This window comes from Corythoichthys intestinalis, chromosome 10, assembly GCF_030265065.1.
Source record: "Corythoichthys intestinalis isolate RoL2023-P3 chromosome 10, ASM3026506v1, whole genome shotgun sequence".
In the NCBI taxonomy this organism is placed as follows: Eukaryota; Metazoa; Chordata; class Actinopteri; order Syngnathiformes; family Syngnathidae; genus Corythoichthys; species Corythoichthys intestinalis.
Window position 1 is genome coordinate 30,545,657 of NC_080404.1, and position 15,014 is coordinate 30,560,670.

Below are 15,014 nucleotides of genomic sequence, written 5' to 3' on the forward strand. Positions count from 1 at the left end.
AATTTATTACAAATTGCTAAACAAAAAGTGTGAAAAGAAAAACAAAGAATATTTTATTTAAGGCCAAAATTTAGTTTATAAATATTCTATTTTATTTTTCTTGGTCTAAGCTCTTTTTTTTTTTTTTATAAGATTGAAATGAAAACTGTTTGTGGTCTTACGCCGGTCCTTCACCACAAAAACCGGCGTTACTTTGGAAGGGCATAGGTTTGGTCTCAACATTCGTAGGGACGATATAACAGCATAACCTGCATGTAGGTACACTTTTTGCTGGGGACCAGACATTAATTAGACCAAACAGATTGGATGAAGGGGGCAAAGGGCCACATTTCTCATGTATATGAATTTAATTAATTAATAGGCAAAATGATCAATGCAAAATAAATCCTTATCTTCTGATAATAACTTTTACATGCATTGGTTCAGATGATACACTGTTCGATTCAAACCTTTGTTTTCAAAAAATACTAAAGAAACATTTTGAAAACTTCCTCAATAAATGTCTGGTTTTTATTAGCAAACATAAACATAATGAAAATAATTCACTTAATAATGGTAGGGTCAATTCTATCCTTAAAACATATGGAACTATTGAAAGATCTAAATTCTCTATATAACTGAACATTATATCATGCAAAAAAGGTAAGGTTGCTTAAAAGTTGGTGGGGACAATTTTAGCATCCTGAAAAGTTGGTAGTGTTATGTCCCTACCGTCCCTATGCAAACCTACGCCCTTTTTGTAAAAGTCCTCCTTATTTTCCTTTACTTTAAAAAAATCTCTCCGCCTCAATGGAGAGGATTGCTTCAATTAGATCGTTCTGTATTCTATTTGAAAAGCCACAAAACACAGTGGATGTGTCCAAAAGTCTAGCTAACCTTTCATCTTTCTCAGCAAAACCATGTAATCGTTCTACATATATGCCACGTTTAGAAGAGCTACACGCTCATCGTTACCACGAAATGTTAACTCCTGTTTAGCTAGGATGCAGGTTGCGTTAATGAGGTCTTTTCTTTACCTTAGCATTGAGGATGCTACCGTTGAGCTTCCGCTGTTCGTCAAAGCCAAATCGATCCTTGAGCTTCCAAAAGTTTTTAAAGCAATCAGGCTTTGAATGTGAGTGGTCGAGCTCTCATGTTTGCTGAGGCTTCGTGGTAGTTTTTTAATGTCACAATATCTCGTGGTAGTCCAGACATTGGCACAAGTTGAGAAGAAAAGGCAGGGAAAGCAGCAAAGGCAATTTTTCGAAGGACAGCCACATAGCCAGTCTTTTCGGGTGTACCAGTCCGTTTGAAAAGCGCGAGTTATCTTCTGTTCCGTAGTTTGAAGCAAACCTTTTAGCTCCGGTGCTGTGTTAACCGCGTCCACTTTTAACGGAAAGTCCAGTTTAACGTACGCCCCCTTGCAGTGCGGCAGAGTACTATCTGCCGCAACCTGTGCCTTTTCACTGCAGTTTTATTTCCCATCAGCAAAACTAAATATGTCGCTAACAAACATTAAACTTTAAGGGATAAAGACATTAGCCAGACTGTGGAAAATCAGGTCAAATAAACGTATCTGGAAACATTATAATGGCGACATGCAGATGTACGGCAACCAGCACGCTCCAATTCCATGTATCAACCCAGATTGTTATGGATTGCGCAATCAGAGGTGAGGCTTTACTCGTTGCTGCCGCACCTCTCGTTTCATTTCTTTATTTGAACAGGAAACAGGCAAATTCAGCGATTTTGACTATAAAAAATGTTTGAAATGAGTCATACATAAAGAGCAATGGACAAATATTAATATAAATTTGATGCTATAATTATTTTTTTGTCATGATGACAGGTGAGGCTCTGCCTCACCTGCCTCCCCTGACCGCACGACTGTATATTATACAGCAGCGCTAATATTTGGTAACATGTCCCTTGGCCATTTTCACTTCAATTAGGCACTTTTGGTAGCCATCCACAAGCTTCTGGTTGAATCTTTGACCACTCCTCTTGACAGAATTGGTGCGGTTCAGTTAAATTTGATGGCTTTCTAACATGGACTTGTTTCTTCAGCATTGTCCACAAGTTCTCAATGGGGTTTAAGTCAGGACTTTGGGAAGGCCATTCGAAAACCTTAATTCTAGCCTGATTTAGCCATTCCATTACCATTTTTGATGTGTGTTTGGGGTCACTGTCCTGTTGGAACACCCAACTGCGGCCAAGACCCAATCTTCGGGCTGATGACGTTAGGTTATCTTGAAGAATTTGAAGGTAATCCTCCTTCATTATCCCATTTACTCTCTGTAAAGCACCAGTTCCATTGGCAGCAAAACAGCCCCATAGCATAATACTACCACCACCGTGCTTGACGGTAGGCATGGTGTACTTGGGGTTAAAGGCCTCACCTTTTCTCCTCCAAACATATTGCTGGGCATTGTGGCCAAACAGCTCGATTTTTGTTTCGTCTGACCACAGAACTTTCCTCCAGAAGGTCTTATCTTTGAACATGTGATCAGCAGCAAACTCCAGTCGAGCCTTAAGGTGCCGCTTTTGGAGCAAGGGCTTCCTTCTTGCACGGCAGCCTCTCAGTCCATGGAGATGCAAAACACGCTTGACTGTGGACACTGACACCTGTGTCCCAGCAGCTTCTAATTCTTGGCAGATCTGCTTTTTGGTGATTCTCGGTTGAATCTTCACCCTCCTGACCAATTTTCTCTCAGCAGCAGGTGATAGCTTGCGTTTTCTTCCTGATCGTGGCAGTGACAAAACAGTGCCATGCACTTTATATTTACAAACAAGTGTTTGCACTGTTGCTCTTGGGACCTGCAGCTGCTTTGAAATGGCTCCAAGTGACATTCCTGACTTGTTCAAGTCAATGATTCGCTTTTTCAGATCCATGTATGTATATTTTTGACCCTGCAGATTTGATCCCTTTTTCTGTTAACCCATAATAAAGTCATAAAAGAACCAAACTTCATGAATGTTTTTTGTGACAAAGAAGTATCTGTTCAAATCACTCTATCGGAGAAAAATCAGAGTTGTAGAAATAACTGGAAACTCAAGAGAGCCTTGACATTATGTTCTTCACAAGTGTATGTAAACTTTTGACCACAACTGTACATCGTTGCCGTCCAGCCTGCCGCTCTCGCTCTTTGCTGATGTAATTGCTGACGTAATTGCTGCACGAATTCCGATTCACAATTTGGAGACTTGACAGTTCAGAGCGCCGCCACATTCTGGCCAAATGTGGCCCAGATCGGATTTAAACCACATACGAAAGTGACCCAGATCGGGTTTGAAATGGTCCACTTCTATGCGACTTGTCCCATTCAGAATGTCATGTTAAGGCCTAACTCGAGTCGGAAAAACTAGTATTTGTATTTTTGCTTTCTTACTGTTGAAGGAGATAGTACCTTTAGCACTGTCTAACTGTTTGCATTAATCTAACACACTTAATATAATCAGTCTGGAAACAGTATTGTTTCTCGTATTTACTGTATGACTGTTTGTATTACTCTGACACACCCAAAATGAAATAAAAAGCACTTATACCATAGTTTAATGAAAACAAGGGCATAAAAGATGAACAATGACTTCTTATCACGGAAGCCCAGCGCTTGCGTCATACAACTAACTGTGCAAGATTGACGCTGACAAGCCCACGTCTGCACCAACAAGTCTCGCAACCAGTTCTCCCGGACTGTCCACGACAAAGGGCAGGACGGTCTGTCCTAACATGAGGAACACAGGAGAACACCCGATATCCAACTGATAACACGACTGACAAGACTCCAAGATCCCCGTTGACGCAGAGGTGATGAAATCCACCTCCTCATTGCCTGGACAACAGTAACTCCTGAATCCTCCTGTCCAATCCACAAACAGACAATAATCCCAAACACACCCTTCTTCCTGCCGACAGCCCGCCCCGCGAGACCCTTCAAAAGACTGAATGTTTAACTAAGCGTTGTCAATTTTCTTGGAAACTTCTGATATGGTGACCTTGGAATGAGTTTGCCTCCTCGCCTGAGTTTCTGTTTCGATTTGCGGGGGCTCCGCCGGCGGGATGTCTACCGTATTGGCTGGCATGATTCCTGTGACTTGGCTGGGAAGCCGAAATCCTTCAAGCTAGTATTATACATGTTTTAATTTCATGAATTTAGCACTATTTTGGCCTTTGAGAGCCAAAGGTTTATTTAACTAATTTGTCACCCATCACAAAAAAATGGATTGTCACCATTATGGGTGTGTCTAGAAGGGGGTATCACTGTATATTCTTCTTCTTGTGTTGTGTTGTGTTGTGTTTTTTTTTTTTTTCTGTAAATGCAATATACTATTTAATATTCATCTACTCTGTAAGAGAAAGATGGCACATCAATAAAAGAAAGATGACATACGTTTACTATCTCTCTAGGCAATGCAAATGAATCACCAGACCACATGGATGACATTAAGAAGTGGGAGAAAAAAGGGAATGTAGGGAAAGGCAGTGGCGAATGAGTGACATCACTGAGGGTACGGGGGAGTCACGTAAGCTCAGTCTTCACCTGGAGTCATACTGAGGGAGCGGGGAGGAGAAGCTGTAAAATAAACACATGGAGACAATGCAGGGGGAGGCAAAGCCCCAAAGCCTAGTTTTAGTATCATGGTTGACAATTTCTGTTTGGATCTATGGTGACAAAACACAAACATTACCGACCACACCAAGACAGAGAACAGAACACACTCACTGGGTGTCTTAACAAAATGATGTAGGATCACATTAGAAATGAAGCCTTGTTTGTTAAAATGATGTAGGATCACAATAGAAATGAAGCCTTGTTTGTAATAAAAATTATGTGTGATATTTTATTTGAAGCTAAATCTGGACCCACATAGGAATGAATGTCAGGGACTTTATTCTACATAAAAATTCTGCACCACCACTGAAGGTGCTGCTGACTACTGAAAATCCAACCTTATGTACAGCTGCTAACACAATCACAGAACATATTTGCACACACTTATAAATATACCGTCTACTGATGATCTTACCCAGAGTGAATGGGGCTGGACGCGATGTTGTGGCCGTGGTCCACGGTGTCCGGGGTCCAGCTGTAGCGCCGCAAACACTCAGAGTTATATTCCCTTGTCACGGCCAAGTGCTGGAAACAGAAAGAGGCAGTTGAGTAGAAGTATTGATGAGAACAGAGCTAAAAGGCGAATAATGTGATGGTTCAGGTAAAATTGATTAGAATATTGTTAAAAAATTTGGTCATTTTGGTAGGTGAACTAGACAAGTAACACTCATGTAACATACTTTATACAATTTTTAAACAGAGACAAGGAAGGCCAATTGCTAGAGAATGTATAAATTAAATAATTTGGTTGTTTCTAATGCGATCCTGTGCTTTTTAATATTAGCTGTTAAAAAAACATGATTTCACATTTTTTCCCCTTTTTTTTTAAACTACCTCAATAAAGTTTTCAACAATTTTCTAATTCATTGACATGGATCTGCACATGGTAATGAATGTGACCAAGACATATGGGTAAACAGAGAACATGAGATATTGATGAAACCACTGTGACTGGAAATAATGACATTAATAGGCAAATTGGCACTTCTTTATACCTTATTCAGTGGATCAACCAGGTAGGAAATGTCTTTACACACACTCTGAAGCTTCAGGAAGAAGAAACAGTCAGGATTTGCAGTTGAATCACAAGTTATGGTGTTTGGTTTGCAGTGAAGATGAAATGTTATAAATATAATTAGGGATGGGAATTGATTGGATTTTTACGATTCAGATTCCATTATCGATATTGCTTAACGATTCGATTCTTTATCGATTCTCTTATCGATTCTAATTCGGGGAAAAAGAAGAACAAATGTTTTGATTGGCATCGAGTTTGTTTAATCAGAAGTCACAACCTTACAAACTCACAACAAGGTCAAAAGAGGCCCAAAGCCTCAATATTAACTGTGGCAATAAGTGGCAAATGCACAAGAATGTGTAACATTTTACATTTTTCTAATAGAAATAAAAAATATTGGTATATATTGGCATATAGGTCATTGGTCTGCCGTTAGCAATATGTGTTAAACTTGCAGGGGTCCCCAAACTTTTTCCAGTGAGGGCCGCATAACTTTTCCCTTCTCTGATGAGGGGCCGGGGTCAGTTTGTAACAGAAAAAGTGTGACGATTGCAGGAGTGCCTAAATGTAAACAATTATTGTTTTTCAGAAAGCCACAATCAAATAACCCTTTCTGGATATTTCACGGAACAAAAGTAAATAAAATAAAAATAATAATATAATATAATAATAATTAATAATAATAACACTATTAATCAAATAGATAATAACCAAACAACCCTCTCTGAGTTCTTCACAGATAAAGGCCAGAAAACAAATAACACTATTAGGAAAAAAAAAAAAAAAATGCTCTCTGGTATTGTTCAGGGGGCAGGACCAAATGTCGGGGCAGGCCAAATAAGGGCCGTAGTTTGGGGACCCCTGTTAAAGTGTATTATTTACCAGTATATTGAAATGCATGCCTTTTAGTTTTTATGGTGCTTTCACGCTCAAGTGGGGGCGCCCTTGCGCTTCCTCACGCGCTCACGTGAAGAAGAGCGCGCTTACACGCGAAGAAGAAATGCCGCATCCAAGCAAGTGAGCGAGTTAGTGAGAGAGGGAAGCACTGCGACGACCCTACGTTCTTTGTTAATGCTTGTAAAATATCTACAGAGGCAACGCCTGTATGTATCATCTTTTGTGTTGTTGTTGTGTGTTTCCACTCGCGATCAGACACTTAAATCCAGTTGTGTAGTGGTTTGAACGATGTGCTAATGCTAGCGAACGCATGGTAACTGTTTTGTTATCACTGAATTAGCAACTAATCATCGCTGATTTACGTTGATGCAAACCTGTTTGTTATTGGGGACGAAATTGATTTGTTTCATTTCTATTTTCAGTTTCACTCTTCAAGTGATAGTTGAATAAAGTCAGCAAATTATACCAACGTCTTCTGTATCGTCATTTCGGAGTTTAGCTAGCTGTATAGCTGTCTCGGTGAGGACGGTGCAGTCTATTCCCTCCCGATGGAGTTATCTCCACCTTGCAATGATTGCAAGTTGTTTGGTTGTAAATTTTCCTCGTGAAGTGAAGACACTTTTTCGAGCGTTTGAACCTACGTGCTGTCATTGTTATGTTTACGCCTGCAATACTCGTGCTAAACCATCCTAACCTTTCATTTTCACCCTCTTTCCTGGTGAAGTGTAGCCAAACTTTGGAGCGGGTGGTTCTTGGCGCCATGCTAGTTTGATGCGTTTGGACAACAAGACAGTCACGACGCAATATGCGTCTTTAGGGATCGTTAAGGCTTTTCCATTGTGATGTCGAGGCCTCGAAACACTAGGAACCGGTTCCGAATTGGAATCGGATTTCGATTCCCATCCCTAAATATAATACAATTCAACCAAACAAATGACTCAAATGTGTCTGATGTGAATGAATCCACCAATGAAAAGGAGTTTAACTCATGTAATTGCAATAGTTAACATCCTGGCTTATATTTTAAAGGCTGTAAATCAAGTTGAGCTCCATATTTTGGCCTTGTGCAGTTAAGGGTCTTGGGCTGAACCAGCAGGCAACCTTTACATTTATACTAACGAGAGGTTACAGTTTCTGGTTTAGCTCCTTGCTACAAAAACAAAGGACACTGATTTTCCATGAGAAAACAAATGAACGGGGGACGTCGCAGGGTGCACTCCTAGTTCAAGCACACTTCAATTTTAAGGTGCCTCTCACATGTTAAAATAAACAAGCACTATATTTGTATTTTTACAGTGTGAGAGTAGAAAAGAAGGGTTTAGACCTGGCGGTGTGACATACCGTGTCCTTTGTGGGAGCCAGAATCTCCTCGATCATCATGCTGTCCCGAGCGAAGGAGCTTCGGTTGAGGGTGTTAGACCTATCCGAACTGAAGGAGCGGAGGCTAAATGTTACCACGCAAGCCAGCGCCGCGGGGCAACAACAAGCGACAGGGAAACATGACACAGGACAAAAACAAGGAATACACGTTATTTCATGCAACCTCCAGGGAACGTGATATGTTAAAAATTATTATTTATTTTTAATCTAAATGGACAAAGAGCGTCCAGAGAAGAAAATTAGAAGGAGGCAGAAAAGAGGATGTTTTACTGGAGAAGCAAGTTCAGGAATGCCAATACTACAGTTATGACTACTACTGCTGCTACTATTATGACTACTGCTACTAATATGACTACTGCTACTGCCACTACTATGACTACCGCTACAATAAAATCAGTTTGGTTCAGCACAGGAAAAACAGGACAAGCAGGCAAATTTCAGTGGTTTTCTAGACAAGATCGGTATATTGTTAACGTAAATGAAATATAATGGTATTTTGCATTACGAGTTCAATTCCTCAAGTGACAAAGCTCATAACTCAGTCAATTTTCTCAATTGAATGTATGAAAATGCATTTAATATGTTCTAGCCCCCACAAAATTTTTAACCGAAATAGTAATGTACTGCATAAAAACAAGGGGTGTAACGGTACACAAAAATCTCAGTTCGGTACGTACCTCGGTTTTGAGGTCACGGTTCGGTTCATTTTCGGTACAGTAAGAAAACCAAATGCAAAATATAAATGTGCTAGTTGTTTATTACACGCCATCGTGCTTTAAACAATAGGAACTTTAGCTTAGACAACGCTAGAATTCTGCTCAAAAAGTAGCGGGTATTTAAAGATAATCCAACAACAAATTGCCTTTCAGACCCCGTGTATTGGTCAGCTTTCTTTCTGAAAGAAAGAAGAAAAAAGTCCTGTGCTAAAGAGAAAAGCAATCCCAATGACAGATTTTAATATGTATTTTACAAATGAAATGCCTCAATGAATCATTTTTTCTCTTATGAACAGTTTTCAAAAGCTTTATTGGTGGATTTTCTCAAGTTAAAGCGCCACACAGAAATTAATAAATTTAATTGTGTAAGCAGGATCTGTGTATCATTCTTATTATTTAATTACAGGTGTTTTAGCTCATTTCAATTTATTTTATTTAAATGGGCTATTATTTATTTTATGTGTTTATATTTTACAAATGTGTGTCGTTTATATTGTATATTTTATGTTGTATAACTTCAGTTCCTATGTGAAAATTAGTTCCTACTTGTTTTGTTGGGGTAAGAGGGTTTTGTATTGAACACGGGGCCGTGTTAGTTATGATTATAGCAGAGAAGACAGTAGTAAATCAACAAAGACAAGTCAACTGTACCCCGATCTACCACTTAAGAGATCTAATGGACTCAAAAAGTGGGTTACGATTGCATATTAGTTTGAAAATCGACCGGATCCAATGTATTTCTACACGAGTGACTTCCGGTCTGCCCGATCCTAGCTCCCATTAGCCATATTGACGCAGGAGGGTCGCGTCTCGCGTCAAATAATAAACTCTGCCGTTCTTTTCGCGTGCGTCGCGTTGAGCTGCTGCTGGGACGCCTCTAACAAGCCGCCGCACTGCGACTGGTGTGCATTGGCTGATTGACTTTAATGCCCGCATTTCACTGCGTTCTCGCGGTGGCAACGTTGTCGCACCGTTGACGTTTCTGGGTTATACTGTCCTACCATGTTGGTCCTCATTATAGTAGAGAAGACGGAGTAAATATAATCTACACAAAGAAACTGTAACCCGATCGACTCACAGCCTCGAAAAGTAAGGGTTACATTACGTCAGAAAATCGTTCGGTACGCCTCCGTTCCGAACCGAGCACCACGTTCTGAAACGGTTCAGTACAAATACATGTATCGTTACACCCTTAATAAAAACATAATCAAAGATATAGGTAGGAGCTACAGTAGTTTTTTTAAGTGAAATTATGGTGTGAACTATTGTGTTCGCATATTGCATGTGTACTTTCATGGGAAAGTAAATCGGCGAGTTTGTCTGTGCTTGTTCGTATGCGAGGGCATATAAGTAACTTACGTTTTTTAACCTATTCATCAGGTGCCGTATCTGAAGCCCACTCATAATTTAAAATGGCGCACAAAGACTTGTAAGTCAAGGTATGGTTTGTTTACCCAAAGTTTTGGATATTTTGTGGCATATCAGTGTAAAATTTGAAGACATTTTGCTTTGGTTCATACTAGACATGTGCTAATTACCGTTTTCAAGGTATACCGTGGTATAAAAACGTCAAGGTTTCAAAACCACGAAAAAAATCCCTCATACCGTTCCTACGGTATTAGGTATTTTTAACATCCCAAAAATGCATAGAGAAATCTCTCGCTTGCAGCTGCATGGTTCAACCCTCCCCCATGATTGTTGCTCAGTGTCAGTGATTCAGCTGTGCTACACGATGGCTGGAGGAGCTGAAACTCCTGAGCTTTTTCTGTGCATCGAAGAAAACAAAATTGCTGGTATGGGAATACTTCGGCTAGAGAAAAGTTACAGACGGCCGTGGCTTGGAGGAGAAGGTCCAACCGACATGTAAAACATGTTTGCGGAGGGTGGCTGCCGATGAGGCAATACCTCCAATATGATTTTGCATTTATACAAAATTAAAGGTTAGTAAACTGTCATGATCGTTTCCCACCAGCTACGAGAGTTAACGCCATAGTTTAAAACCTGGTGCTTTTTTTCTCTCAGGCAACTCTATTAAGAAAGAGTGTGTGTATATTAACATGATACAAGTCATACACAGGTGTTTTTTATGAAAAGTAATTCAATCATTTTTGTTCTGATGGTAATAATGTTGAGCAGTGGCTGTGGTTTTAGGCTCACCGAAAGGACTGCATTTATTTGAGTTTTATTTAGAAAATATGTCGTTTTTTAAATGTATTTTAAATTAATGTTATACTTATGTTCTGATTTGCTAATGGTTTGAAAAATAAAAGTCCTCTTCAATGGATTTTTTAAACCCAGATATCTGAAAGTAACACATTTTAGAGCTGTAATTGCAATACCGTGATACTGTGATATTTTGGCTTAATGTTATCATACCGTCAGAATATCATACCGGCACATGCCTAATTCGCACCACTAATGTTTGTATTATGGCTTGTGAATGAAAGCACTCACAAAGACTATAGAGCGTGTCATGTGTCCGAAAAGACAAACAACTAAGCTGCCCGTTTGTGACGAGGGTCTGTTGGGAAAAAAAAATGCAGAGCTCAGCATGTTGAGAGGGGGCACACTTGGGCGCAAAGACAAGCCCTTTTATTCAGCTTCGCGTTACCGAGCAACTCTGAGCTGCCTAGATGGACTCAGTGGCAATTCCCAGTTGGAAGTCTCCCAAGCCAACATCCGTTCAAAGGATCGTCCTTCCTTTCTAATCGCTTCCCTGGTGTTTATTATCCAATGTTTCAGTCTAAATCCAGAGTGTCACATCACCTGTCATTCTCTCCTCAATCCCTTTCTTCTTACAGAATGATGTTTCTTTCATTGAAATGCCTTTCCCAACACTTTTCTATCCTCTGTTCTTTTCAGCCAGTTCATCCTCCTCTCCTTCCGTCCTCTTTCAACACTTCTCTATTCATCTTTAAATCAATCTGTCTGCCCTCCTTTCTTGAAGCTGCACTGTACATTATCCCGATTACTTTATTCCCACTAAATCTTTAAATAACAAGCTATTTCTTCATGAAGGAATCTGGGATTCCACATGAACAAGGATGGGCAAAGTATTAATTATGTTCCAATCTTTGGCGAATATTGACCGAGCATGCGGAATCCCCTTGACAACTGCCGGGTCATTCGCTGATTTATGGCCCGTGCAAATTACGACTTTGTTTACAGCTTTCCCGTCTTTCACAAGGTCCCTTTTTGTTCTCGTACAGACACTATTTCCCCAATCGTAAGAGTATAGTACAGTACATCTAGCGATACATTGCCAGTGTCAAAGTTGAAAAAGAAAGGGCAAAGTAAGGCCATCGATTTTGACACCATGATAATAGTAATCCGGCTCTATGGGGGTGAGAGGAAAGTTAATGAGATTGGAAAAGGGCTTTAGGAAGCTTGCTACATTGTTGCTAAGCCGCTAAGAGACAGAAGCTACAGTCAAACAGCGTCCAAAATCGATTTATAACTGAATGGTCAGAACAGCGTGTGCTCAGATATCAATGATTACCTGCAACACATGATGGCACTAATTAAGATGTGACAAACTTGCATTAAAGCCAGCCCCAAAAAATATAGGTGACAAGATGAAGACTTTGCAGTATCACAGGTCTCAGGAATGCACTCTGAAATTTTGGGGTAAAAGCATGAGAGCACTTACTCCAAGACCGCATAGAGTTTTTTTTTCCCCCTAGCATATGTCTGCTTTCCGAACAAAAAAAAAACCAATTCCTGCCCCTTACTTGTATATTTGATCCCTGGAAGTTGCCACGTAAAAAAAAGCCACATCAACATTACAGAATTAGTCCACAAATCTATTAATACAGCACAGACTGCAATGCACACTTCTTCCAGCACATATAATGATTCAGGTAAACAGATGAGGAGAAATAAAGTGATCACAACACTGCAACACACAAACAAAACTACCACCAACAAACACTGAGTTACAAAGGTGGGAAGCTCTCGGTCAGCATTAAGGTGGTTTATGGGGTGTGAATTTAGGGGAGGGTGACAGGGGACACCATTCAGAACTAGACTCCTACAACACTACTCTTGTCTTACCTGATTCTAGGGCTAAAGCGAGAGATGAAGAGCAGGGAAAAGAAAAGATAGGAGAGTATCAAGTCAAGTCTATCATTTTGAAGTCTTCAGGAGCCCAAATATGTGTTTGCAGCGCAAGTCATACACAGAAAAGCCCAGAAAGTCAAGTCAATTAATTCAACATCAGAAAAATATATTATTTTTTAAAATGTACAATTATGATTATTATTTTCATTTTAAGTATACTTGCACAATCTTATGACATCATACGTTTTTTAATGACTTTTTCTCTTTTTTACCAATCTTCTTGGAACATGTCAACGATGATGATTGTAAACATTAAACCTGTTCAATATTTACAAACACAAATCCTTGTGTGTGTGTGGTTAGTACCAAGGTTCAGTTATGGAAAATGAAATTAGTGGTACCTCGACATACGATCGCTTCGACAGACAATCTTTCGACATCCAACGTAAAGTTTGACTCTCCATTTGTTTCTACATCCGAAGATATGCTTGAAATATGATGATTTATGACAGCGCCAGTTTCTTTGTTTTGCTGCAAGACTGATGGTCGGCGGATTTTCTTGCGAGAGAAATCAACACGGGTTCCAAGCAGGTTAGCGCAGGTGGTGAATAAAAAAGAAAAAGGTGACGCTTACCATTGAAATGAAGACGCAAATGATAGAAAAAAAGCTTGGTGTGCGCATCCGTGAAGTGGCGACAATACGGCCGTAGAATGTCTACGATCTCGACGGTCCTCCTCCGACCTCTGTTCACCACTCTTTTATAAGTTAAGGTGACAATTATTACTGTGGTAACATTGCCGAAGAAATGGCCAGGTTCCTCTGGTTACTAATCATTTATTCCAGCAACTTGTGCAACACAACACGCCTACTGTCTGCAGCAGTTGACACCAGCAGCAAAACATTAAAAGAGAAAGTAAAATCTCTACCGCACTCTCTATCTCACTGCCACCTCAGCCATGCGGTGCATTCAGGTACAGCACGCAAAAAACGTCCGCCACATTAGAACGCGATTCGTTACATAATGATAGGAATTATTATTATTAGAATATTCCGATTTGTATAATTTATTTGTTTTACTATGTGTAATTGCCATTTGTAATAGCACCAGCAGTATTGATTAAAGATTTAGTGTAGGTTTTCGGGCTGTGGAATGAATTAATGGAATTATAATGTATTCTTTGGGGGAAATCCTGCTTGACGTACGAGCATTTCGACTTACAAACGAGGTTCGGGAACGGATTAAGCTTGAATGGAGAGGTACCACTTTAGTGAATTGCGCTGTTATGATTTAGTGCAGTTCTACGCCAATGCAGGCTACAAAAACCACAGTGGTAAACATACAGACAATGTACAGTATTGGATCTCAGAGTGTGTAGGTGTACCAAATGTGCTTGATGAATATTACACATAACCAGTGCCACAAGTTTAATATTTCACAAAAAGTGTTTCAAACACTCACTGATATTATCCATTTCCTGTAAATGTATCCTTTTCACTGCAGCGTTCCCCCTTGATTAAGATCCAGGTAGCATACCATAGGGTATCCAAACGGTCCCCCCTTGATTAAGATCCAGATAGCATACCATAGGGTATCCAAACGGTCAACTATTCAGCTCATTTATTGCTCTAATTGGAGCAAATTTGTAACCCGGTGTTTTAACAAGACCAAAAAAATGCTGAATCATTTTATCAGCTCCAATCATCAGATGGCAACTTTCCAGCAGCAGTGTACTGTACACACCAGGTGTTATACGTCTGGTGAGTGCACTAAACAGTGATGTAATGTGTTTTTTCCTTCTTGTTTTTGCATTTTTATCTCAATGATTTTGATATGCCCCTACCTGGCTGAACGGGCTCCGATGCTGAAGCCCATGTAACCCTCCTGAGGGAGAGAGTCATCCCCGAGCTCTTTGAGATCCTGGGGCCGCAAGTACTTGTCCGTGTCGCAGGTCATTGCATCCTCACCTGCCAGGGGGATACCAACATGAAATGTCAAAAAAAAAAAAAAAAAAAAAGTGTGTCAGGAAAGTATTTTAATGATACTGAGGAAGCCTCGGGACATTCTTTGCACCATTTATAGCTGAATGCACCTGCATTCCCCACTGCAACTTTTCCCCCCCTCTTGTGCGAAACACAGTAAAGCACCAGCCAAATGAAGCAGGACACAAGAAACATGAAGACATAAAAATAATGACAATAAAATAATAACACTAATATTGACAATAACAGCAACAATCCATCCTCATATTTACATCTGTAGTCACTCTACGCCTCTCTCTCTCTAGCTCACTCGCTGACAGCAGAGCAACAAAAAGCCTGATGGCAACAAGGACAGAATGGGCGGAAAAGTG

The 15,014-nt window shown here is 40.0% G+C and overlaps 1 protein-coding gene across 43 annotated transcripts in view; it reads right to left on the reverse strand.

Moving 5' to 3' along the window:
- LOC130923110 (ankyrin-3-like) overlaps positions 1-15,014 on the reverse strand; it is a 184,125-nt gene that overhangs the window by 34,636 nt on the left and 134,475 nt on the right. For 28 of the 43 annotated variants that reach the window (XM_057848582.1, XM_057848580.1, XM_057848586.1 and 25 more), the window contains 5 exons: positions 14,505-14,628; positions 7,849-7,951; positions 5,588-5,638; positions 5,008-5,117; positions 4,521-4,553 (listed from right to left, as the gene is read on the reverse strand). In XM_057848582.1, coding sequence (XP_057704565.1) covers positions 4,521-4,553; positions 5,008-5,117; positions 5,588-5,638; positions 7,849-7,951; positions 14,505-14,628 — 421 coding nt within the window. The remainder of the gene's footprint in view (positions 1-4,520; positions 4,554-5,007; positions 5,118-5,587; positions 5,639-7,848; positions 7,952-14,504; positions 14,629-15,014) is intronic. The other 15 variants (XM_057848565.1, XM_057848605.1, XM_057848602.1 and 12 more) reach the window with 7 other exon arrangements.